Source organism: Psilocybe cubensis, chromosome 3 (genome assembly GCF_017499595.1).
Source record: "Psilocybe cubensis strain MGC-MH-2018 chromosome 3, whole genome shotgun sequence".
NCBI classification, from domain to species: Eukaryota; Fungi; Basidiomycota; class Agaricomycetes; order Agaricales; family Agrocybaceae; genus Psilocybe; species Psilocybe cubensis.
In genome coordinates, this window is record NC_063001.1 from 3,072,417 (window position 1) to 3,098,402 (window position 25,986).

A 25,986-nucleotide genomic window follows, 5' to 3' on the forward strand; every position below is an offset into this window, starting at 1 on the left:
GGTCCTGGTCCATTCTGACCGCTTAAAGTTTACGGTTAATGCTTACGTAAACCATTTCGCTCTATGTTATGGACATCACTCATCTCGTATGTTGCACCTCTAACACTTTGTCTCGAATACTTACAGGTTTTAGGAAGAAAATACTACTTCGCACGTGAAATATCTTCAACTTGCCTTGGAAGAAGCAAGAAAATGTATTCCAATACCAACAGCTTTCTGTGTGGGATGCGTACTCGTTGTTTCATCTCCAAATGACAATATACCCCCAACAATACTTGCAACGGGTTATTCAAGAGAACTTCCTGGTAATACACATGCGGAAGCAAATGCTCTGGAAAAAGCCAGAAATCTGTCATCAAGTCAACTAAATGCCCTCTTTCCGACAATCATGCCTGCCTCCCTTGATCAAGTGCTTTCATTGACGGACGTTTATACGACCCTTGAACCATGCTCGATCAGAACCTCAGGATTGGCACCTTGTGCAGATGCTCTCATAGCATCTAGAGTGAGGCGGTGCTTTATTGGGGTAGGAGAACCCGATGATTTTGTCAAGTGCGAAGGAGCCCAAAGGTTATTGAACGCAGGCATCAACGTTGTGTGGTTGCAGGAACTTCAAACCGACTGCCTTACCGTAGCGCGTCGCGGTCATGATGCACATGTATGATAATTGCACAGTGCCACAGTCGAACTCTCAATATGCCCTTTATTGTGCTCATTTCTCATTTTAATACGTTACAAAATACCAAGACACCCTTCTACACTATTTGCCCAGCGGCGCATCAAAGCATCCGCCTGTGTAGCATCCATCATGTGAGGTGCAGCATCTATCGACATCATGACAGAGTCCATGCGCGTCAAGGTGGAAATATCAACCATGATATCATCGTTCATGAGTTTGGTAATGTCCCATTCAATACCATAGATGTCGTCTTCCATAGTAACTGTTTCTGGTACAAAGTAAGGTGCCTATAGGAAGACATATAAGATTATCTGAGCGTGGTCTGCATATAATTGACAACTTACATAGACTGGTTCGATGATAGGATCTTGAGCATCGGTGTCTGGGGCCACTTTAACGATGTTGACGAAAACATTACAGATGGGCTTGTTCTTAAGCCCAACCAATTCATTCAAATGGACTAAGTCACTTTGTTCGATGACTGATGTTCGTGTAGGGAGATGCGACGATATCCATCTCGCAATTTGTAGGACGCTGCTTTGGTCGACATGTGGGACATGAAGGGGTAATACATTCATACAGGGAACGGCAAGGTTGGCAATGTCGTCGAGAGTACCAGTTCTTCCGGAGTGCCACACGCCGAAGGTCGATGACGAAGACGAAGATATACTTGCTTGCATGGATGCCCAGCAAGCTAGGAAGACAGACTGTAAAGAAAGACCTAAGATACGTGCACGTTCTTCGCATTTCTTAACGTTCGTTATACACTCCTGGTTAGTTCTGATGAGCCTTTCTTTAGAGTAGCATTGTCTGGCTTTGGGATTGAGAGCGGGGAAAAGTGTCGGTTGGAATTGGGATGGGAAATGGCTTCTCCAATATTTCCGCTGTTCTTTTGATTGATCTGCTTTAATGGAATAAAATTCCAAAAATCCTTGCAGATTACTTGAAGTTGTTGGCTCTAAATCGCGATACAAACGTGACAAATCATGAAGTAACAATTGTAGACTCCATGCATCGTATTGGAAATGGTGCAGATGTAGAATGAGGTAATAATGTTGAGTGGAATGGAAAAGAAGGGCACGGGATGGTGGTAATGCCAGAGATGGTGGATTTGATACCATATCTTTCATCCTGGATATGATAGACCGGAAGAATACCTCATCGGGGACATATTCTTCAGACCATGATCCACCAAAAGATTTAAACGTCACCAAACGAGGTTCTTGGTATCCTTTGGCGAATGTGAACGTTGACCTTAATATCGGATGCCGCTGAAGGAGAGAGGACCAAGATTCTCTCATTTTGGCTATATCCAGATTTTTCGGGAGTTGGAAGGGAAAAACATGCTGGTATCTCGTTCTTAGGCTTTTCTGCCAAGCTCCGATGAGCCATTTCATTCCTGAGGACACGACGGTGATGTTTTCGATATTCTGCGACAGGTCTCCGATTTGAGAAAGAATAACAGCCCTTTCTTTATCAGAGATAGCCATATTGACAAACGTTTTTGCGTCAACTGAGGTGGGTTTCAGCGGAGATGCTTTGGCAAGCATTTCACCAATCGTTTTACTGGCGATCACATCACTGGCAACGATCTTCATCCCATTCTGCCTGAACTTTCCCACTATCTGAATGGCCATGATAGAATCGACTCCGAGAGTAGAAAGAGGTGTTTCTGGCTGTATCAAGGACGACGGGGCATTGGTTATACCCATAAGAATGGGTTTATATGCGAATGCAATTGGCGGTGTAGACGAGGGCATGGAGTCAGGGCCACAATCCTGGTCAAAATTTTGTTTATCGAAGCCATCCTTTGATTTGATCTGGTTAGAGGATGCGTCTTCTGTAAGGATGATACCCTCCAATGCGGATGCATGAAGATTGTTCAAGATATCTAAGAGGAATGTTCGGAAATCGTCCACCAATAAATTAATATTCGTTTGATTGATAAACGAAGGATGTGATGCGCATCTGATAATAATATCAGAATCCCTGCGGATGATCTCCACATTAAGAGGGTACTGATGAATGCAATTAGTTAAGTCTTTAGGAATTATAACAAATTTGACCAACTTGTACTTTGGCTTCATCGACAATTATCTCTTCGTCGAACGCCCAGGAAATCTTCGAATTACTGCCAGAGTAGCTGGCGGCTTGTTGGAACAAAAAGAGAGAATCCCAAAGATTCTCAACTCCTAGTACTTTCTGAATGGCTCGAGCAGAGGCTTGCTGCCATTGGAGAGCATCGAGGTTTGATTGGTGTATCGATTTTAGTAGTTCAATATTTCGAGCTTTCCCTTCGATTCGAATGCAACATGGGATAGTGTTCTGTGAGAAATTATAAGGAAACGTTAGAAACATCATTCACTGGAAAAAAAAATTATAACTCGCCAAGACTGGCCCAATGACATCCTCTGCTCCAGGAATGCTCCTACCCGAGATAGTGTGCCCGAAGACAATATCAGAAGACTTGGTATATTTACTTAACACTTTAGCCCACGCTGCCTGGCAGAGACATTGTATAGTTACGCATGCCTGTCTTAGAACTTCAGTGACCCGAGAAGAGTCTAACTCTATGATCTTTTCTACAGTTGCAGATGTATTTGCAGATGACGAAGGATGCAGTTGACGCAAGGGTTTCGGTTTATATAGTCGAACTCTATCAACCCAGAATGATGTCCCCTCTTGTTCGTGATGAAGGAATTGAGGTAAAAGTTCGTGGAACTGAACGACGGGTGGAATCGAAATATTGGAATATAGATGCTCCACAGCCTGCACTAGCTTTCCTATGGAGATTCCGTCGTACAAAGAGTGGTGTAATACTAGCACCAAAAACGAGAGAGGCTGGCTTGCAGAGCTCTTGATTTCGAAAAATCGAACCCAGAATGGAGGTCGAGTGAAACAAGTCTCGTCTCCAAGGTCTATGGAGGACAAGAATGATTTTAGTTCGCGTTGATAGTCTTGAGTCGATGCCACAGATATTGTTTCCCAGTCAAGAAGAGACGATGAATGAACCGCTTGTATCCACACGCCGGATTCAGTTGAAAAGTGGAAGGAAGTTCGTAAAATTGCGAAGGTCTCGACGGCCTTTTCCCATGCGTTGCGCATTTTCTTAGCATCTACTGGACCAGTAATGCGTAATGGGAAAGAATGAATATATAATTGGCCATTTGAATTCACTGTCTGGAAACGCCATAGATGTCAGCCAAGTGATTCATAGATTCATAGAAGAAAAAAGGCGGACTGACTTGCGACAGCATTCCGGCTTGAAGAGCAGTGGTGGGGAAAAATTCAACGTCTTCCTTGCTCAGCTTTATGTCGTTGAAATTGGCTTCGGAGAGAACCGTTTGGCTTATATCGGGCATAGTAATAGCGGGGAGGTCATCTTTGAGTACTCGTTTATTTTCGATGCAACTGGCCAATTCATTTAGAGTGGCGTTCCGTAAGATGTCTGTGGAGGTCATAGGAAAACCGTGCTTCGTCAAGAATTTTGCCAGGCCAACAGACTTGATAGAATCCAAGCCCATTGAAATTAGAGATATCGTGGGCGTTAGAATGAGTGGATTGAAACCCATGAAATCAGATATAATTGTACGAAGACCACGTATCAACGCAGCATCAAGGCAGGAGTGATCGATTGTCGGACATTCATTTTCCTGTTCATTCCTTGGATTCTGAGAGGACCGCGGAAGGTGCTGGAGCGAGTGAAAAAGGTAGGGAGATGGATTATCTGCCAACGACTTAACGACATTCTCGAAATCGCACAGCCAGGTGTTGGGAGAGTCAGGGAGACCTTCATCCATCCAACGAGCCTTTAGTGTAACAGAATCTGTAGATGGTTCGATCACAATCTCCACAGCAAGGGGATACTGAGTATACTAATGAGTCTTTGGCCGATAAAGAATCAAGTTAATTGCTCACATCGGCTTCAGGTGGCTCGCTTTCAATCACATCCCAGAGCTCACTTTGTGGTGACTCATTGACAGATACGGAAAACAACGCCTCAAAAAGGGCAACATTTGGGCGAATCCATCCCTGTATCTTTCCCAGTGGTATGTGTTCGTATTCGATCGTCGAACTGATGTCATCTTGAATTGCCTGCAGTAACATATGTTTCCCGCCAAAGTCCACTCTGACTGGGAGGATAGAAACCAAGGGACAGACTGTCTTCTCAATATAGTCAACCGGCAGCAAGCGGCCAGATCGTAGTACCTGTATCAGAGTAGAAACAATCAGTAAACAATTGATCGCGAAAACAGAAAAGACGGACTCCGAAGACGACATCCTTCTGTTTATACACTTTGCGAGCGAGAAGATGTCCAAAAGCACAAGTAAAAAGAGCCTGCATGGTGACACGCTGCGATGCGGCGAGTTTCTTGATCAATGATAGCGGCGATTTCAATGGCAAGGTGAGCTGCTGAGTGGTGTAGACACCTTTCGGATACAACATACTCAGGGGCCAAACATAATCAGTGAAATAGTTTTTCCAGAATGCCCGGGCCATGTCATAGTCTACTGCAGTTATTTGCTGCAGAAGATCCGATATCGTAGCTGTAGGCGACAATTCAAGACCCAAATACGATCTTTCCACCTGTTCAAAAAGCATAGGAAGTGATATACCATCAAATAGTGCATGATGAATTGATAAAACGAGATAAATTCTGTCGTTTGCCTGGTATGCAGAAAGCCGATACGGAGAGACTGTAGATATCGTTTCGTTGACTTGCTTTGCTATTAATGAGGCTTCCTGCGCCATGAAATACTGAGAAAAACTTGTATTTTGAGCGAGCATAAAAAGTTCTTTCTGCGACCAGTTCAAGCTGCAAGACTGTGGATTAAGAACGACTTGGCTCAAGGTCCGGCCAAAGTGGAATATGGTCCTGACAGTTATTTCGGTTCAATTGTAAGGTATAATTAAAGACGAGACCACGTACCGAAGAATTTGATTTCGATCTACGACGGTTTTCCATGCACGTTGAAGCAGAGGTATGGAGACAGCAGGTTTGCAAGAAATGATAACGTGCTGAACGTATAGGGTATTCTGGTCAGCCGATCTTGAGAGCACGCCTTCTTGGATAGTAAAAGGAGGCAAGACATTTTCAATGCTTTCTGCGATATAAGTCGAGTAGATTTCATCGATAGCAGGGATGTTAAATATTATGTCGCGTCGTGGTCTGTCAGCATCGACGGCAGTAGTAATGTATGATGCTATGTCTCTGATAGAAGGTGCCTTCATAACATTTGCAGCGGCTACCTTTACTTTGAAAACGTCCATTAGCTCGCTTGTGAATCGAATTACGCCCATGGAATCTAAGCCACTTTCGAAAATATTGATGCCAGGGTGAGGGTTGTCGAATTTCATGGCGACATGGTTCTGGAGAACTTCGAATACCTTGATCTCCATATCCGTGCATGAGCGCGCTTCTTGGACTTCTTGTATGGCAGAAAGTCTGGCAATTTCTTCAACACCAAGTTTTTTGAAGAGTTCTATGAGTACTTTTGCATCGGTTTTGCCATTGGAGCTCAGAGGAAGCCAATTAAGAGGAATGAAATGACTAGGGCGCATATAGCTAGGGAGCTCAATTTCGCACTTGGCTTTTATTTTCTTGATGAAATCTGGAGGAGGGTCACAGAGGCTCGGCTTTTGGGATTTACGAGTCGAGATTGTTACGGTGTTATCCCATGTGAAGAATGAGACCAGCTGGTCCACGTTGATGGCAGGATGCTTGGCGAGGACTGTTGTAGCATCGAGGGCTATTGTGTCTGTGGGAAGAATAGCTTTGCGAACGATGGCGGAGATTCCTTCGGATTCAATGCGAACACCTCGTAATTTGATCTGTGTGTCAATCCTTCCAAGAATTTCAATTGTGCTGTCGGGCATCATCCCTAGAGGCAGAATCTAGGTATCCAGAACTTGTTAGAAAAAGAACAACTTACGGACTAAATCACCGGTTCTATAGGCCCAACACCCCTTCCGTGGCCATTCAAGAAAAACTTTACCAGTGATATCTGGTCTGCCATGGTATCCGCGTCCGACCAATGGGCCCTCAACAACAAGTTCCCCAACGCCGCCTCTGAGAAGGATGTTCATATTAGGATCGACAACCTACTCTATATTAATGACTTGAACAGTATAGAGCTAAACGAGACACATACATAACCTGATACATTAGCAAATGGTCGTCCAATGTTGGCCTTCGGTGTTCTTGAAGTCATATATCGAGCACAACATCCAATAGTGACTTCGCTCGGACCATAAAAGTTGGCGAGGCGGACATAGGGATGGTCTGCCCATTTATCGAGGATCTGAAGATTTTGATGAAGCGGAGTGAATAGTGATTTTCTCAAATAGATTCAAGGGACAATGACATACCGAATCGCTCATTTTCTCTCCACCACTGGCAATGTACCTCAAGACAGTTTCTGATCCATCAGTCCCACTTTGTGAAGCATTCAATGTCGCCTCGATTAAGCTGGGAACGATGCCCAGGTGAGTGATGCCAAGTTTTTTAACATAACAAGGCAAATTTTCGAGAAGCTGAGTCCGGCGAGCACTCAACAGAGGCATACCCAATGCCAGGGGAACAATAGTTTCTCCTAGATGAACATCAAAGGCAATCGCTAGAGAACATATTCAGCCGCTGAACTATCAGTTTCGAAGAAGATAAAGCACTGACAGGCAACGGCAAGATAACGTCCATTATGTATGTTTTTCATACGAACGTCAGCAGCAGTGCTACTAAGGGCTAATATAGCCTGCGCTAGACCATGATGGGTGAGCAAACAGCCCTTAGGATTCCCAGTGGTTCCTTCGTAATAAGGGTTAGCGACGACGGTTCGGGGTATGCATAAATAAACATCTACCTGAAGTGTATAGAAGGTATGCAAGGCCATCTGATTTCATGCAATTCAGATCTTCATCGCTTTCTTGCAGAATTTGAGATTGAGATACGTCGTCTTCTATATAGATAGTACGAGTGCCGAAAACGTCAGGAGATGCGATTTCAGATGAAGTCAAAACAAAGGTAGCATTGGCATCTTTTGCGATATAGAGTTTACGCTCAAGAGGGAGTTCTGGATCAATCTTTGGAACACGTGTTTAGAGATACTTTTTGGCTTAAAGACCAATAAGCGCTCACCGGAACGTAGCATCCACCTGCTCTCATGATGCCCATCATGGACGTATGGAAGTGAAGGTTTCTATCCAAACATACCGCGATGCGATCTTCTGGTTGAAGGCCTAAACGTAATAACCACCGAGCCACCTGATTTGACTTTCTATGAAACTCGATATACGACATGTTTTCATACGCAAATTCCGAGGAGTCTAGAGAGAGCTCCGGGTACCAACATACGGCTATCGCCAAAGGCATGTCTATGGCCCTTTGCGCAAGAAAATCCGGTGCGAAAGAGACAGCGGAGATGTGGGAGTACGATAGGGTAACATCTTCAACCGAGCCTCGTTCGAAAATGGACATTAAATCGGAAGTGAATGACGGTGTCGAAGCTAAAGATAATAACGGAGATTCTGAACCTTGTCGAATGAAACCGACGACCTGCAAAAGGACTTGAGTTGCTACTGTCGGGTGCATGGTCGCATTGGAGGCCGATAGGTGTATGATAGAGTCTTGGCTAGTGTAAGAAAATATAGGGGTGTCCTGGACATCTGGTGTTCTGAAGGATTGGTCAAATGTGCATAGCACGACATAAGGGCACTGATTATCGTCCAACGAAAGGTGCCTCCGAGCGTTACTTAACGATAACGGCTCGTTCAATCCATTATGTACAGCATGATCAACTTTGACTTTTGCAGCCGCCCATGTATCGTCTTCATTCCACATTATTCTAACAAGGCTGATATTTCCATGGTGGCCCATCTTCACGGCAATAAGGACATCGGAAATGCCACAATACACGCCGATGACACGGGCAATCGCGAGGAGAATTACTGAAGTATTGGTAGTTTCATTCTTGGAGATTCCATCCTCTGAGTGTGAGACGGGTTGAGAGGTAGTGTATGTATTTTTTGCAGGAGAGCGGTCTCCCGAAAGGTTTGGCCATTCTGCAAAGCTGTAGCCGTCCAGGGGTGACATTCTCGTCGCGAAAGAGAGTAGGGTAGAATCGTTAGAGAGGCTAATCCGCTTTGTGTGGTACCGTCCGGGTGGGTAGTCTTAATCACAAGAAAGAATACCTAATATTGAGGAGAGGTCTGGCCGGATGAGCCACATATTTACAATGTGGAAACAGCTGTAATTCTTCATGATAATAGTCCGCGCAATCGGATGGCGACCTGACGTAAATTATTCATGCAATTGAATTTACGAGTATGAAAAGACGGGTATCATAGCGATTCCGGAGCTGAAAGGGGGTTGGAAGGTACTTGGAGAAGCGTTTTAGCACAACCAGGCAAGAACATTTTCTTGGCGGATTGAGGCTCACATGTAATCTTATCAGATATTATCCGATTCTCTCCGTGATTGGTGCTTGGCTTGATCATCGGACGTTATCAGATAACGTACCCATCGGTCGGTCTAATCTGATTAGATCGAACAAAGCACCCCCGACACATCCTCGGTGCAAAGTTGTGAGGCACCACAGAAGTGAAGCGCAAACGCATGAAATATACCGCCTTTTGGTATGGCGTGCTTTCATGGACCCCAGGGCCATGAGGTTCTCGAGCGTATGAAAATTTCTGCTCCGATCCAAGAGTTTACAAGGCGTTGACTATAAGAAAGACATCAAATGTGAACTTGAAAGCCCACAAAAAATCCCTTGACCTCTTCACCTCTAAATTTCCGCAAAAATGCCAGCAACACCTTCGCAAGAGACTGTTCTCGACTTGGTCGGCCTTGGTTTTGGGCCCGCCAATATTGCCATCGCAGGTGCCTTGACGGAACAATGGGCAGCTGAACAGGTACGCTGGCGTCCACGCATTTAGCGCCCGGCGGGTATTAACATTATTGTTCAAGGATGGGGTACCATTCCCTGTGAAAAATGTTCTCTTCATCGAAAAGTATACTCATTTCCGATGGCACCCTGGTATGCTTCTACCAGATGCCAAAATGCAAATCAGGTCGGTAAATTGTTTTCCTCGATGCTCCAATGCACTTACTCATTTCCAATTTCTGAGCAGCTTCATGAAAGATCTCGCGACACTACGAAACCCTAAGTCCCCTTACACCTTCCTCTCGTATCTTCATAGCCAAGGCCGCCTCGTTTCCTTTATCAACCGTGGTTCGACGATTCCAAGTCGCAAGGAATATTCAGATTACCTGTCGTGGGCGTCATCTCAGGTTCAAGCCAACGGAGTGAAGGTCCTATTCGGCCACGAAATTATCGCCATTGACGATTCCCCAGAAAACACCATCGCCATCCGCTATCGAAATCTGGCTACCGGAGAGGAATCCGTCGTCAGAGCGAGTATGTCCCCCATCGTTTCTGCCTTCTGCCCATTGCTTAACAGCGTTCAGAAAATATTGTCATTGCTCCTGGAGGTGATCCTAAGGTGCCTTCCGTGCTCGCACACATTGCCAACCATCCACACGCACTTCATAGCTCTGATTATGCGACGTCGATATCCAAAATCCTTGAAACTGTCTCTGGAACGTCAAGGCCTCTTAGAGTAGCCGTAATCGGCTCAGGCCAGTCAGCTGCCGAGGTGACAATGGATCTGCGCAACAGATTAAACAATATCCCGTCAACGAGCCGACATCAGGTCGACATGCTGATCCGTAAAGGAGCCCTAAAACCCAGTGATGATTCACCTTTTGCCAACGAGATTTTCGACCCCGTTTGTACGTACTTATATATGGAACCTCTTTTTAACATCTCGAAGCCTGATACATTTGTGCACAGCGACCGATGCTCACTTCTCGACATCGTCAAGACAGCTTCGGGAGATGAAACTCGCAGAATATAAGCTGACGAATTATGGTGTCGTAAACCCTCGAACACTGGAGAATGTACGTATCAGAGCTCTGGGTCGATGTCTAGGAATTGAACATTTGCCTTCAGCTCTACGAAATCATTTATGGACAGAGACTTGACGCCGATATTACCCACCGTCTGGGCGACCAAGGTGTGCGCGACGCGTTGATCAATATTAAGCCATATACTTTTATCTCCGAGATAAAAGTCGAGGGAAGCTCAAAGGACGCCCCTGATGCTGGCCTCCTCCTTTCCTCCGATATGAAAGCCCAAGTCGACGGTACCAAACCAGTGTTCTCGATTAGGACGCAGAACGTCATAGACCTCACCGAGGAGGAAGTGAAATACGACGCCATTGTGTATGCCACAGGTTACGAGCGCCGTACCTGGGTCAATTTGCTCAAGCACTCCGACATTGCAGTCCACTTCGGTCTTGACTTACTGACTTCTGAAGTTCGCCTGTTGCCCGCCGTCGACATCTTTCACTCAGTACAGCCACCAATTACCATGTCAAGTCAGTCAGAGTCCGGCATTTCGTCGCCTACTACAACCGTTAGCGCGCACAGCAGCCCACCAACGTCGCCAGAGATGGACACGTTTTATTCGCAAGGCAGCAAGCGTTCAAAGTGCCAGGAAGTGTTCATTTCGCGCAATTATCGTCTTCTGCCTACCAGACTCGTGGATGGAAAGGCTGATTACTTTGCTCCTGGAGTGTATCTTCAGGGATGTGAAGAGAGTACGCACGGATTGAGTGACACGCTGCTTAGCGTCATGGGAGTTCGTGCTGGAGAGGTTGTTCGCGATCTTGCTCATTTGAATTACAAGGTACGTGACTGACTATATTCTTGATCCCATTCCCGGTCCCATTTGGTAATTAATGCCGAACAGAGCAAGTGACATAATATGTAAATTTACACCTCCGTCAATGGACAATTTTGGGCCATGTGTATCGTTAACGCAATCGGTAGTACAGTACTTGCAGGAATGTAAAAGAAGTGTAATTATCTTATGATGGGGTCAAACCTGGTCAAACAAGAAGCTGCATAGCTGCGTAAATCAATTTAGAAATTCTGATTTGAGGATTTGAACAAATGTCAAGGAAGTAAACAGTTGCACTAAAGCTGCACAACAGCAACACGTCACATTACTCAGTAAAACATCCCCTCTTGCGGCCCACTCTCCATACTGACCTGGTAGCGATTTCTAGAGTGGGAAAGCACAGCGGGGCTGAAAATTGGAGCAGAATCAAACCACCCATTGGCAGACGGAGGTTCTACAATTAGATCCTCAAAGTCAGAGCATATCGACGAACTGGATGCAGTAGAATATTCGTCGGCCCATGGATCGGCTTCCATCTCGGATGGGATTGTCGAGAGAATGCTTTCCATGGATTGCGATCTACCAATCGGCAACGTCGATGTTGGCGAGAAATCGATGGTGGGCAACACAAAGGATTGAGAGAGGTCGAATGTGGAACCGAATTCATCATCAGTTATGACAGGAGGGACGAATGAAGGTCCATCTTCTAGAAGGCCTGATGAGAGTGAGTCGGTATCAGATATCGAATCGTCTTCTTCAAACTGCTCGTCCGAAATAACCTCCTCCAATGTACACCACCCGCTCCCACTTTCACCAATCACACTCCTCACTTCAGCTTTTGTCCAGCCTAGAAATTCGACCTTCAAAAAAGTGCATACTCCTTCATCAGACTCTACGTCGTTCGACTTGGGATCTCTCCTGCGATGCACCTGTCCATGGGAATATGCAGTGCACTTCACTCCGCGATTCCACACATTCGCTTGATCTAAGCGACTGAATAAGCTCGACACCCGTATCGCATGCGTGGAATGAGACGCGTGAACATTTCCGAGATAAGACAGTGGTGGCAGTAGGGTTGGTTCCCATCCCCCCAAATCCGAAGAGGATGTAGGGTTTGGAGGTAATGGTGCACGCAGAGTAGGAGTGGGTGCCAAAGGAATCAAGAGATAAGTTGTGACCGCACAAGTTGAAGCATGGGGAAAGTAATAATCCAAGTCTTCCGTGGATACATGGCCGTTCGATTCAACCAAAGGCTGCGTCATTTTAGCCTTTTTGCACACCGGCTTAATCATCTCCTTGGTCTTAAGGGGTTTCTTGACCTCGTTTTCAACAAGGAGGAGCATACCCTCATAATTTTTCCTCATCTCAACATCCCAATCAATCTCGTAGAGTGCCCTTCCAGCAACCGGGACATTCTCTGCCAACTGCTGGAATATAGGGCGAGCGGAACTAAAATTTCTGGCAGTCCCCAGGCCGACCTGAGCAACACCTCCAAACCGAGGGGGTCCCAGGTTGGGAGCACGGGGTAGAAAAATATTGGCTTGCCGTTGAAGAGCATTATTCCTGAGAGCTTGACGGGCCGGAAGCGAGAGTCCACTTTGTATGGTGGATCCACGGATAGCATTATGCAAAGAACGAGAGGTTCCACGCGAAACTGGGCCAGTAAATTGGACTGGCGCTCTGAATCCTGGTGCGGTAAGAAGGGAAAAAAATTTCTGGAGAGCGTTTCTTGACGCAGAGAATAACTTGTGTGACGGGTTGCGAGCAAAATTTAGGCCCGGGAGTGTTAAGTGCGGTGAATGCAAAGGATTTAGAATGTTATTCAAATGGATAGATCTGGACGCGTTTGTATTGGACGTGCTTCCGCCAGGTCCGCCATGCCCATGGATGAGGATGTTGGAACCCTTTCGGGCGACGTTCCTCACCCCCGGCGATGCGAACTGCATCATCGAGAGCCGGTAGAGATAGATTAAGGTCGGTCTCTATCGACCTTGAAGGTTGGTAAGGCTAGACACTCGGAGATGGTAGTGGTTGGAAAGAAAGTGGGTTAGAGACACCATGATGACTCGAGAGCGATATATCTAGTAGCTGTAATGGAGTCGCCGAAACCATTCGTCAACCCCGGCAGTAAATCAAGTGGCTGTGCTAAACCCCACGCAGCACCCAGATCCCTATTACGTAAGTCTCCCAATAATTTCTTCACAAGCACCTGGACGAACTGTCCCTTGGTATCGTTTAGGCTGGCTACTCTCATTTGTCTTCTTAACGATCACCCAACGTATACATCTGAAATCTTTCCAATCTTCTCGCAATGCGTGTCGAAAAGTGCTACTTCTGTTCTACCAATGTCTACCCCGGCCATGGTTAGCCTTTACTCGGTTAACCCAGTTCTCAACTTCCACTAAATCGTTATCTCTTAGGATCTGCTTTCGTGAGGAACGATTCGAAAGTATTCCGCTTCTGCACATCAAAGTATGGTTTCCGTTTCTTTTGCATTGACCTTCGAACTGATCCTTTCTTCGTAGATGTCATAAAAACTTCAAGTGAGATTTCTCATGTATCTATTAGGAATAGCTTCTTACAGATTTTTCACCAGGATGAAACGAAACCCTCGTAAAGTAAGATGGACGAAAGCGTTCAGAAAGGCCGCTGGTAAAGAAATGACCATTGTGAGCTACATCAAGATTCATCCAATCCACCTTCTCACACAAGTTGTTTTCGAACAGGACTCTACAATTGATTTCGAGAAACGCAGAAATGTTCCTGTAAGATACGACAGAAATTTGATCGAAACTACAGTCAAGGCCATGAAGAGAGTGGGAGAAATCAAAGCGAGGAGAGAACGTGTATTCTTCAAACACAGGTGCGTTAAGTTTTGAATTTGTTATGGTCATCATAAATCTCAAGCGTACTTCAGAATGGCTGCCAGCAGAGAAAAACAGAGAGCACACCGCAAGAAGGTCATGGAAGCCGCCAAAACTTCCTCTGTCAAGTTGCACGAACCTATATCTATAGAATCCACAACCAGCCAAGAGAAAATCAAGGTTCCTGTCAAAGCGAGGTCTGCTCTCATTCAAGGAGAAGGCCGCTCAATGGGCATGGAGATCGATTAGTCTTTTGTTTCTTGGTTTACCTTATCTTTGTTCTTATCTCTTTTTTTCCCGAAAAGTACGTGTAATGCCTTGCGTGTTGTGTGATATATGGATACAGATGTATACGAAAAAAGGAACTAGCTATGAGATACTATACAGGTAAAAACCCTTCTAAGATGAAAATCTAAACTGGGAAAATGGAAAAGGGAAAGGTCATCGCGACTTGTATTTCGCCTCGTTCTCGTGCCGGACGTTAGGATCCAATGTGTTGTGCAGACCGAGCAGGGTTTTGCTGACCGCCTCACTCGCGCCGATCATGGGCTTTAGGACAGCAATAGGTACTGCCCTGACAACAGATCGCACAGGACCCTAGAAAACTCGTGAGATTGCAAAACAAAATCATAGACACCAAAATTTACCTCATTTCCAGAACGTTCGTAAACCTCCATAGGAACAGCCAAAATAGTCTGTGCCGCAGAGCTTAGGTTTCGTTGGAGGCTCTTGTAAGCTGACTGCACGCCTTCCCTGAGGTCCGTGCGTTGATAAGCATATTTGGAAATCAGGTCTGAGGGGACTTCCTCTTCCTCATTCTCATAGTTGAACTCGTCGCCTGTTGGAACTTGGAGAGGCTCTGCTGTGATCGATGTATCAAATTGACCACCTAACACGCCTTCTGCTTGCTCCAAAACGACCTGGGTTCCCGTGGCGAGTTTGGCCCCCATTCTGATAGCTTCCACTGCCGTAGATTTGACAAACGCGGTAGCGCCCTTCTGCATACCGCGAACAATTCGTCCGTCTTTCTTGTATTGCGCGATAGGTAACAGAATAAGGTCGGCGACACCGGAGCCAACATTAACCATGGAACGAATGGGGGCAACTCCAGAAATAACCTCTACAAGTTGTGTGGCTTTCACGTCAGGCGTCCATAAGTCATTCAACATCTCAAAGAGTTTTGGCCATCCAGTCACCTAGCAAAACTTTCAGAAAGGAATAAATATTTAGTTGAACTGCGCTTACACCAGTTAAAGTGATATGGCGAAGCGTCATTTCTGCTCCATCGAAATGGAAGAAGTTCATCAGCTCAATTGTCCTTCCCTCCTTCAATGCTCTATAGTCGACTCGACGTGGCTTATAGTCTAGTTTAAGATCGATAGGGAATATTTCAGCCAATTCTATATATGTACCTTTTTAGCCTTCTGTTTACATCGAACGGAAATTTGACTCACGAATATATGCTTCGTTGTCATCGGATTGCGATTCAGCACTGGGAACCGCGTGAGGGTCTTTGAAGCTGAAGAACTTCTTTAGAAAATCGACCGCGTCTTGGTCAACGTATAGCCTCAGAGGGAGGATCTTAGCCTATAATGCGTTACCAAATAATACAGTTAATCTAATGACCACAGGAACTCACTCTCAGTCTAGCCTCTTCTGAAGAGTTACCGGAAACAGGGCGAACAGTACGAAGTTCGATTCGTACCATATGTGAGTCAGTTTCTCGTATGTTACCCCTCGAGTCCGATCTAAGCTCCGTCAAAAACTTCTTCCACGTCGATGTCTTTATGTGGTCCAAAATTTCAAGGTCCTTGACTGTCACAAAAGCCCTTGACACAAGGGGGTCTTCTGGCTGGTATTGATCAAATTCCGCATTGACTCCTGCAAGGCAAAATTCCATGCTTGGTGTTTTCGCCCTTGTCAATTTCTTCCCATGTATGCGTAGAGACCGAGCTCTGGATTTCCCGCCAGCATTAGAAGGTCTCAACGACTGCCATGAGCTTTGACTTGCTGTATCCATGTCGTCTTTCAGCTCTTCGTCAATGGCGGCGATCAAAGCAGAAGGTTCGCCTAAAAGGTCTTCATCGTCCTCCAATCCAATGTGCACTGAATTGTAGAGAAGAGCACTTGTATCTTCCATCATTGGCTCTTGAATTTGTCCATTGGCCACTAATTGGCGTATTTTGGCCAACCGTTTGCGCATTTCCTTCACTTCCTCTTCGATAGTTCGTCTGGTCTGGACCCAATCGTACCCGTCGTATAAGAATAACGTGAAGTCACTATCGAGAATCTTGAGGCTGAAATCTGGTTTACCAGAGCTAAAATTCACATCAGCCTTTGTAATCATATGAGATAAACTAATAACATACTAAGAACTTCCACTTGACTTTTCGGGCGGTATTGTTAGAAAGTAATCTTCGACAATGTGAAGACCTTCAGCATCAAAAATCTTGATGGTCTCCCCTCCAATATTTGATATAACGTTTGGATCATTCGACGAAGTAGTATTTTCAATTTCTTGATCATCAAATTCATCCAAGTCTTCATCTACCATTTCTCTCAAGCCAGCGGCGGCGCCGAAAGATTCGTCGAGGTAATCAAGATTGGTGGGTAGATCGTCGTAAATCATATCAGGGGCTGGACCGACATCTGGAACCTTCTTAAATGCAAGGTCCTCTATAGAAGCTGCGGCGACGCCGATTTTAGTATCTTGTGAACCTGAACCCAGAAACCAAGCTTACACATGAGTGTGCGTCCCTCTTGTTGTGGTTTCTGGTGAACTACAGCTGGCCCTTTCGGTAAAGCTGGTGGTCTAAAAAACCTTAGCAGTAGAATAGTAAATCATCCCATGAATGTAATGCTCACTGTGGATCTGAACTTTTGAAAGCCGACCCAAGGTTTTGTGCAAAAGCCGTGACAGCCGTTAAAGTATCCGCACACAAGTGCAGACGGAGCACGATACGATTTATATCAACCTATTCAGTATTAGCATAGCAAGAAAAAACTTTGCCCATGGGCTGACATGGGCTGACCTTCCATAAAGGAAATGTAGAGAGTTGGTTAACGACGTTTGTATCCAATTCCGCTACTTCAGCTACTAGTGCATAGCCCGCAGACTATGGCGCATCAGTTGATGACTGGTGCATCAGGAAAAGACTCACTGTCCATGATAATAACCCCTGCGGAGGTGATCTAGAGGACTCGGGTACACGCTGGTCTTGGGTGTCGTCTATTGCAAGGAGCGCTAGGGAGGTTGCTGAAATATGAAACGAGGAGTCCCGAGAATCGCCCACAACATCCGTTGAGAAGTCCAATTCATGCAAATAGGTCACAATGGATCCAGGATACTGTGGTGCCAGAAGGCAGACAGAGCCATCGACTATCTTCACAAAAATACGCGTTCGGTCGCTTGGTATGACGGATTCGAATGTCTTGTCATATAAATGTTATCAGCGTGATGCTGCCTCGGTAACACAAGGATAAGAGCGTACCCCAGGAGGATTTTTGGCAAATACAGCCAAGTCAGAGATCCAACGAACATCTGGATAGAAACGGTACGTGAAACCGCATACAGTTAATTTGATTCGAGTCTCTTTAGTATTAAGATTTGGCATAGTGGATGTCGAGAATCGAAGTTTGATAGTTGATCTAGGAGTCGAAGACTAAACACTACAACGTTATAAATACTTTTTGAATGCGATAACAAGTTACTCGCCAATGATTTCGCAGAAGTCAGTCCGAAGAACCTCTGTAGTTTTCCGTCGAAGTCGGTATTCTCCATAATTAAGTCAGACACCCCAAGGGTAAGGATTGTCTGTTGCTAGTTGATTGGATTAATATCAGCACAGCCAAAGAAGTCCAAAAAATTACTTTGTTGTCAGGATTTAATTCCACAAGAACGTCAATGTCTGACGCTTTGATGTCAAATGGTCGTGGAGCAATGCTATCAGAATCAGTGCGCGGGATCATAACCCTAACAAATGCTAAACTCAAAACATTTAGTTTAAAATGGAGTGCTTGAAGGTGATATTAATTCCTTGCCTTCCGTAATTGCCAGTTTTATGATAGACTCTGAACTTTCAGGTGTACTAGCACTAAAACTCCCGCTCCCATTCCTTGACTTTGCAAAGAACCTACTTCCAATGAGACTCACGTCCTTGCTATCTCCGGCAAACGATGATGACTCGTTGTTAAGTCTACCCGATAGGCGTTCTAACAGCTGACTTAGGTCATCCACCCAATATTGCAAGGCATCGAACTCTTGCTTCGAAAGATCGACATGAACCGCAGGGATATCGATACTGAGTGCGAAGGTTGGCGTTGCGCGTGACGGGCTAAGAGGTGGTTTGATAACGTAGATTGTTGGCTGTAATGAAGGGGGGGACTGAGAAGGAAGATACTCTGGATTGTCAGTCTCTAGATCTGTGAGGGCGCCAAGAGACGCAAAAGTAAAGGCTGTGGTGGCTCCGACCATCGAGCAGGCTATAACCAGTCTGCTAAATTCAATTTTGAGAAGGGTATCTTTTTCTGAAAAATCGAGATTGCGTGAGGGGATTTCATTGTCGTTGGCAAATCTGGCCGATGCCCTAGGCGAATGCGCGCCATGCCGCACTATAATATTATGCCAGTCAACAACGAGAGTGCCGGAGCGGGCATTTAATCGAGGAGGAGGGGACCGGACAGCCAGTCGAATTAGAGGGAACTTGATTGTTATGCGTGACTGATTACCGTCTCTGGTAAGATCCTATAAAGAACATTATTATTGCCAAATAAAATACAAATAAGGATAATGGTATCACTGACCGGCTTGTTAGATCGCTGCTGATCATGAGTTTTGAAAATGTTTGGTCCCTTTGCAACTTTGCTCTTTGCTGCCATATTCCATGTAGAGGCATGCATATCATTCTCAATAGTGTCTTCAGACGAAAGAGAGTCATGGTCACGGTCATCCTGCGTTTGAGGAACCAAAGCTTCAAAAAATGACAAAGGACCACCTGGTTGAAGAAGACACTCCAAGTCGATACGAATGTTAAGAGGAGCAATTTGAATGTCGGTAGTTTGGTCTATTGACACCCGACCGGTATCTTCCTTGGTTCGACTGAGAAACCTGATAGCAGGTAGCGGCCCCGCATGCGATTCCTTCAACTTCCCGGGAGATGCAAGTGTCTGAGCCTTAAATTTACTATATTTCTGTTGGCAGCGCCAAAATGATAATTTGGTACCATAGCTCCGGCTTTCCTTATTCGTCCAGTCAATGACCTCAAAGTTGGGTAGAATAGGGTATCCTTCATTTGATTGGGGATGTATATGCCTATGAGGATACTGAGAAGACAGATAAGGATCGGTTAGAAGGAGAGGAAAGGCGGATAATGTCTCGTCATTAAATCCCGTTGTTCCCCGGAACAAGAATATAGATATATCTGCAATGGTGAAATCTGTCGACCTGGTCTCCGGTACCGTAGGTATGGGATTTGAGGTTGACGATGCTGATTTTTCTACCCCCACGTTAGCCATCCTTATGGAGGCCGACAATGTATCCAAATGTAGTCGTATACAGCCATGCTTCAGCGAGGGAGGTGTCATAGGCTTCTCAAAATATCCCGTCACATCAACCTCATTGGGCGAAGGGGGGACAAGGATGACGACGATTCCACGTATTTGTGCGTTGACCCTTAGAGATGGAAATTGATTTCTCGAATCGCCCCTGTTACCAGAATCGTTGCTCGACACACTTTTGGAGGGGACTGAGGGGACTATAACCTTTCCCAGTTGCAGCAGTGCGTCCACTTGCCAAGGTTTCATTGCGCAAGCTATAACACCGATTGATGCAGAAAGCCTAAGTGGCTCCTCGCCAGGGTTGGGATCTGCTGACGATATGAATGGGTTATCATCGTCTTCTGGTGGTTCGGTGACGGGCGAAGGTGTCGTCAGAGAAAAATTGATTGGTTGACGTCCAAATGATACGAGAACCTCATCGACATTGTCCACATTTGTATCGGGAGCCAATACTGTGTCTTGTTCCTCAACGTCACTATGTGCATCAGTAAGAGTAGTTGGAAGGGTTTCCTGCGGATCTTTGTGGGAAGAAATTGTGGAAATGGCGCTTTCGTACATACTACTGGACACTGAGCCCGTTGAGGATGGTGGCCTTGGTGGAAGCACAGCGAGCGACTGAGACATCATAAACTGTGCAGCGTCGTCTAAAGAGGACTGGGAAGATCGGCGAGAAATTGGCCGAGATGTCGCAACGCTGGGCGATCGAGGTTCAGGTGATTTTGTGACATACTGGAAGAAGGTATGGGAGGAAGCAGACGAAAGATTGCGAGAAGACAAAGTCAACCCGTTGACGGATAGAGTCCGAGTTTCTCCTTCGACCAGACTACCTGGAGGAGCCGTTGAAATAGTCGTTTTGATACGAGAGTCAGTATGATACCGAACATCATCCAGAAACAAGGTCAAACTGATGTTATCTGGATGTACCAAAGTAATTTTGACATCTTGGACATCAAACTCAAATCTCGCCAGCAAACGCTCAATAAGACTCGCAAACACCGAGACTCCAGCTGGATCAGAATCCAAAGAGTGAGAAGTTTCTTCAGCCGAAGCTGGCACGTCAAGGCCGCCAGGAATGCTGTGATCTTCGTCATAGCTGGAGTGCAGTGCGGCTTCGTGATGGAACGATTGCCAAAGAGTGGCTTCTTCCCCCGAAGATAATTCCTGGTGAATGAAAGATTCGGCGACAGAGACGACAGACTCTGTTAAATCAATTCCTTCGCTACCCTTTTGATTAATGTGAGGGATGACGTGGAACACGAGATGCAGAGACCTCAGCGAAAAGCCCAATGTGGAGGCCAGAGGGTTAGGCCATGGAATCCGGGCTTTGATAAACGATATCGTTCCAGAATGTAGAGAAATAGGAAGACCATCCAAATATGCATTTATAGCCTACAACACCAGATTCATAAGCGCACTAGAGTATCGACTAAGAGATTACTTGCATCGGGGTTTAGTTCAAGGTCATTCACCTGCACGTATCCCGAGCCGATTTGAGAGTCAATTTGATGATAATCGAGCTGACCGGGTTTGAGGAGGTGTCCTAACGCCTTCTTCAGCACGAATGATAGGAAGCGACCTTGAATACCGCTAGGGATGGAGAAGTTGAAGCTAGGTAAACCTGGGATCCAGGATGAATACCAGGACATATTGATGTTACAGTACTATAGGTTACAGTTCAACTCGAGAGCTCAGAAAGGGGGGTGTCGTTTTCAAGCGACATGGGCTATGACTTGGGGAATGAATGTTATAAGAAGGAAACCCCTATAGTGCAGAGCAATATGGCTGTCTGCTCAACGTGCAGCAGCATGACGCCCGTGAAGCCTCGTAAAGCGTAATGCTACACGTGACATTGCATTTCTGAGACCCGGTCCGGGTAGTGTCTGCGTCTGGCGAGATTCAAGATCTTGCGGTGATTGAGCCTCAGGGATGAAGGTAAAGCATCGACGGTCCTAGATGGCTGTTTACGCAATTTACCGTCCATGCGAACTACTTCTTTCAGCGTATTCTTTCTCAGGCCCCAAAAATTATAGCTTTCAGGATTTCTGTTGACTTTCTTTCATGCCAGTTCCACTCGCCGTAGGGTATTCTTTCTCAAACTCAGAATCTCGGTGGGACGAAGTACGAAAAATCGAATAAATTGTTATTATTTTTATTGAAACTAGCCTCTTCTCTCAGAGTCAGATATCCAATGAGGAAGAAACGGTTAGGCGAGTCACTATTCGACAGTTGTGGAACGCGTTGCGCACAAGCGAAAAACATCATACCCAATGCACTCTCGACGGGGTCAATTTGAAGAAGGTGCGTATGGACATGTACTTTATATATTCACTCCGGCGCTCTGAATGCATATCCATAGATAATTTTGATAGCCAATCTGCAACACTCAGGGTTGGCGCCATCCGAATGGCATATTCTCGATGATGGCACTGGCAGGATCAAAGCTTTCATCGGGAAGAACAAAGATCCAACCTATGTTTACGAGTTTGTCTTCTTATCTAGCTTTATTGTTGTCCGGAAAGTAATTGTTCGTCCTCGTCAAGTAAATTTGAATACGTTCGTGTTGTCGGCACCCTGGAATTTGGTGTTAGAGGAGAAAAAAGGTCGCTATCTGTGTTTAACATGGCGCCCGTCCACGATCCATATGAAGTCTACTATCATATCAATCATGCTATGGTTGATACTATGATATGTGAAAGAGGCTCTCCTGTGAGTGTCGGCTTCTTGAATCGTCGACTGTATTCATCGCCCATGGTGCCTACCCTTAGCCATATAATCTGATTCCAGATACCCATGGTCAAGATATCGAATCCTTGAGTCAGGCATTCCAGAACACATCCTTCTCAGACGTAACCGAACCGCATATGGCTCAACAATCAGTTCAAGAACCCAACCGCCAATACGATCGCGTCCCATTCAGGTCGCTCCTTGAGCGCGATATCATCGCGTTAATCGATCGAGCTAATCTTGTTTATCTCGAGGACCTCGTCATGTTTATTCGCCAAAGTTGCCCTACTGTGGACTCTGCCGCTTTAAAGTGAGTATATACGTATCAGGTTCTGAGTACGTCTTAACAATTACTCCAGGGAGGCTATTCAGTACCTATTGAGTGAGAATCTCATCGAGGCTGGCGAAGACAGTGGTCGTGACTACTTTCAACTCGGGGAGCGTATTACTGGAAGGAATTGATTAATTTTATCTGGGGCGCGTTGTAGCATTAAATGTCCCAATATTCAATGTAAGTCAGTGCCTTGTTATCCCTTGAAATAATAAATGGATTTTGGAGTCACTGAACGGGGATACTGTGCCATGATGAGATAAGATCAGATAAAAGGACACAAGGTCATGCAACTTGCCGAGAACTCTGGTTAACCTGTTGACCAACTTCGGTGATCAGCACAAATGAATCTCACTTCTTTGTTGTCACGGTACAGGAGCTCTGGAAACAAAGAGCATGAAGTTCCCCCAAATAATCGCCCTATCCATACCTCGTCTATATTCCATGTTGGATCGACGTGGACAGGCTTTTCTAGAATCCGGCGTATAGTGATATTGTTCGTGCAGCTCTATGTTATCCATGTTTTCCAAATGAGAGAACTATAACTGATCAGCGGCCCGATCTTCACAGCGGAGACTCGTACAGCTCCGTGGAATTCTTAAACGACGAGGAAAGACCTAGCGCTTCTGATCCTCTTGGAATTGACTTTCCCGGACTCACCTACAATGAACCCGGTTTACCAAACTGGATTGGACACCTAATTACCAAACACTGCCCCGAGCCAAGATATAATCCAAGGAACCGAGACGAGCAGAGCGACGCTTGGAACCAAAGTCCATTGTTAGTGCACGATTATGCAAAGGGCGGCCAAACGGTTACAGGGGTTCAGAACCAAATCATGAACCGATTTCTCCCTACACTTGGTAAAAAACCAAAGTGGGCACCGTGGACTGCCCAAGAGACACTATTCAGTATGTGCTTGAAACACAATTTATTATTTTTCTCATTTATTGTCAGTTACATGGGTCGGAGTGAATGATTGCGGGTGCGTCAACACCATTTTATGAACGATCTTCCCGAAGTGATGCGAACACTTAATATATCAGGCTCTCTGCAAATCCAGAACATGCACTCGAACAGCTGTTTGTGACTCAGGAACGACTTTACAAGGCTGGTGCCCGACATTTCTTGTTTATTGACGTTCCTACGATTCACCGCAGTGCAGGAGGAAAGTTTGATCATGATTATTTGGAACGTCCTGTCTGATAATGCAACTAATTCTTGACCTCTAAATTTAGTTGCGGTCGAAAAACAGTCAAGAGTATTGGAGGTCATTCGGAACTGGAACACGGCCCTAAACGAACAGATTCATCGATTCAGCTTCAAGTTCAAAGATGCAACCGTTTTGTTATTCTCTGCCTTTCGCGCCTTCGATGTGCTGCTTGATGACCCGGAAAGTCTTGGGTTAGACCCTGCAGATGTTCGTCGTAGAGGAGGCAGCATATGGATGGACCACATCCATCCAACCAGCGCAGTTCATGACTATCTCGCAAGCAAGATAGCGGAATTTATTTCTGAAGTACCTTCGAAAAAAACAACTTGACAACACTACCACAACCATTTATGCCAGATCTCGAAAGTTAATATATCAAACCATCGTTATCGTTCTTTCAACTTGCGACGCAGAATTAGTACAAAATGCTAAGGGTATATAAATGAAGTATATCAAAGCGAAACATTGAAATGAGAGTCATCGATGGTCGTGAATACGTGACCATCGTCCATCAATTTATCGAGCGCCTCACTGTTCAGCCATTAATGTGTAATATCGCACAATAAATAATGAAACATACCTGATTTTGTGAGCGTCTTGACCGCCTGCACCGATCGCTTTCGCAATGGCAGCAACATGTATACCCTCTTCCCTCGGAGGTTGACTCATAATGAAACGCACAATGTTTCGCTGTAAAGCTGGTAGGTGGCTGAATTGGTCACTTGGTCCACCCCCGCCTTGTACCGAGTACGCAGACATATTGCCACCACCGTTTTCGCTTGGTTTTGCATTAGCACCATGGGGGTTCGAAGGCTAAAGAAACATTAAGTCAGAGACCACGCGACAGGATAACAGATCGTACAGGGCCCCGCTCCATGATTAGGTTAACCGTTATGGCCTCAAGGATATGGAAATAGATTTCATGCGCATCTCGAATCTCCCGAATGTGGGTGGTGTTAAGGTACCTTTTTTTACCAAAGCTTTTCAAGCCTCCGGTGACACGCACATAGTGGCCTTCACTGGAATATTTGTTCAACAATGAGAGATAAGAAGGAGATCAAGAACGACACACGTAATCTCGCCAAACCTAGAGGAATCGTCTTCGTTTGAGTTGTCGACCCAGTGTCGCGCTTCCATTTTTCCAGTACCATCGTCAATCATATACACGCAATTCGTTGTCTGTTTCTGAATAGACACGACTTGACCGACTACTGTGATCTATTTCGCAAATTAGGAAAGAATGAGTTCAATACAATAAAGAGACTGCCAACCTGGCCAATCTCTACATCATCGACCCTCCATTCCGCGTCGGTGTGGGCCTGCGTGGCTTTGTTGAGTTGAGCGATAGTGAAAGGTCGTAGAGAGTTCGAGGCCTCGGTTCTCTGCATATAACGTCAGGTCGTCGGCAAGATCACATCGTTGACAGCAGTGTAGATCACTTGCCCTTGCACCGCCTGGACTGCCGCTCTGGCTAAAAGGAGAGCCTCCCTGAAGATATCCTCCGCCGCTACCGTAGTGGTTGGTTTCGTCTGGGAGAGTTATTAGAGTCGGTAAATAAAGAAGGATGAAATAAACGGCTACATTGACTCATGACGCGTCTTATTAGAGTGGATGCAAGAAGTTGTACGGTACTTTAAGAAGGCTCAATGTCACAAGCGCGTGACAGTGAAATTGAGTGTACGTGACGTTGGCGTACGTCACATGAAATGTCGCGTCTATCCCCATTTAGAAACGTGGGCATTACATTTTGGAATTTCATTCTATGACTTCGACTAATTCTCCACCTACAACATAGACGGGGAGAGAACGTATGCATTGGCGTGTACATAATGAGTGGTGAGTCTAAGCATAACTGATAATCTACATTTTACCGAGC

At 45.5% G+C, this 25,986-nt stretch overlaps 8 protein-coding genes across 8 annotated transcripts; 4 read left to right on the plus strand and 4 right to left on the minus strand.

The window, feature by feature from the left end:
* Positions 1–732: 732 nt before the first annotated feature.
* JR316_0003837 (NRPS) lies at positions 733–8,769 on the minus strand (the record flags this gene model as incomplete). Its single annotated transcript, XM_047889607.1, has 14 exons — positions 733–966; positions 1,024–2,697; positions 2,756–3,004; positions 3,068–3,859; positions 3,925–4,545; positions 4,598–4,888; positions 4,947–5,556; positions 5,611–6,562; positions 6,614–6,782; positions 6,833–6,982; positions 7,050–7,297; positions 7,354–7,485; positions 7,541–7,760; positions 7,816–8,769. 14 exons carry the CDS (start codon positions 8,767–8,769, stop codon positions 733–735), a joined length of 7,296 nt encoding a protein of 2,431 aa, XP_047751981.1.
* A 710-nt stretch (positions 8,770–9,479) lies between these two features.
* Positions 9,480–11,500, plus strand: JR316_0003838 (L-ornithine N(5)-monooxygenase; the record flags this gene model as incomplete). The annotated part of the gene is made up of 7 exons (XM_047889608.1): positions 9,480–9,590; positions 9,646–9,749; positions 9,810–10,096; positions 10,147–10,470; positions 10,532–10,638; positions 10,691–11,428; positions 11,492–11,500. 7 exons carry the CDS (start codon positions 9,480–9,482, stop codon positions 11,498–11,500), a joined length of 1,680 nt encoding a protein of 559 aa, XP_047751982.1.
* A 251-nt stretch (positions 11,501–11,751) lies between these two features.
* On the minus strand, positions 11,752–13,368 carry JR316_0003839 (uncharacterized protein; the record flags this gene model as incomplete). The annotated part of the gene is made up of 1 exon (XM_047889609.1): positions 11,752–13,368. The coding sequence occupies one exon, from the start codon at positions 13,366–13,368 to the stop codon at positions 11,752–11,754; it is 1,617 nt and encodes a 538-aa protein (XP_047751983.1).
* Positions 13,369–13,733: 365 nt separating this feature from the next.
* JR316_0003840 (ATPase-activating ribosome biosynthesis protein) lies at positions 13,734–14,535 on the plus strand (the record flags this gene model as incomplete). Its single annotated transcript, XM_047889610.1, has 6 exons — positions 13,734–13,785; positions 13,843–13,894; positions 13,948–13,965; positions 14,019–14,091; positions 14,149–14,285; positions 14,340–14,535. 6 exons carry the CDS (start codon positions 13,734–13,736, stop codon positions 14,533–14,535), a joined length of 528 nt encoding a protein of 175 aa, XP_047751984.1.
* A 192-nt stretch (positions 14,536–14,727) lies between these two features.
* On the minus strand, positions 14,728–21,488 carry JR316_0003841 (Autophagy-related protein 2; the record flags this gene model as incomplete). The annotated part of the gene is given in 16 exon segments (XM_047889611.1): positions 14,728–14,883; positions 14,934–15,482; positions 15,532–15,686; positions 15,741–15,873; positions 15,926–16,643; positions 16,656–17,004; positions 17,028–17,098; positions 17,152–17,261; positions 17,319–17,402; positions 17,448–17,717; positions 17,778–17,934; positions 18,033–18,106; positions 18,157–18,269; positions 18,424–19,030; positions 19,090–21,231; positions 21,312–21,488. The coding sequence occupies 16 exon segments, from the start codon at positions 21,486–21,488 to the stop codon at positions 14,728–14,730; spliced, it is 5,865 nt and encodes a 1,954-aa protein (XP_047751985.1).
* Positions 21,489–22,109: 621 nt separating this feature from the next.
* Positions 22,110–23,028, plus strand: JR316_0003842 (uncharacterized protein; the record flags this gene model as incomplete). Its single annotated transcript, XM_047889612.1, has 5 exons — positions 22,110–22,140; positions 22,212–22,323; positions 22,383–22,548; positions 22,608–22,876; positions 22,926–23,028. The coding sequence occupies 5 exons, from the start codon at positions 22,110–22,112 to the stop codon at positions 23,026–23,028; spliced, it is 681 nt and encodes a 226-aa protein (XP_047751986.1).
* Positions 23,029–23,735: 707 nt separating this feature from the next.
* Positions 23,736–24,440, plus strand: JR316_0003843 (Acetylesterase; the record flags this gene model as incomplete). The annotated part of the gene is made up of 4 exons (XM_047889613.1): positions 23,736–23,808; positions 23,855–23,882; positions 23,944–24,056; positions 24,136–24,440. 4 exons carry the CDS (start codon positions 23,736–23,738, stop codon positions 24,438–24,440), a joined length of 519 nt encoding a protein of 172 aa, XP_047751987.1.
* A 122-nt stretch (positions 24,441–24,562) lies between these two features.
* JR316_0003844 (Replication factor A protein 2) lies at positions 24,563–25,498 on the minus strand (the record flags this gene model as incomplete). The annotated part of the gene is made up of 5 exons (XM_047889614.1): positions 24,563–24,641; positions 24,691–24,923; positions 24,973–25,129; positions 25,183–25,328; positions 25,382–25,498. The coding sequence occupies 5 exons, from the start codon at positions 25,496–25,498 to the stop codon at positions 24,563–24,565; spliced, it is 732 nt and encodes a 243-aa protein (XP_047751988.1).
* Positions 25,499–25,986: the final 488 nt, after the last annotated feature.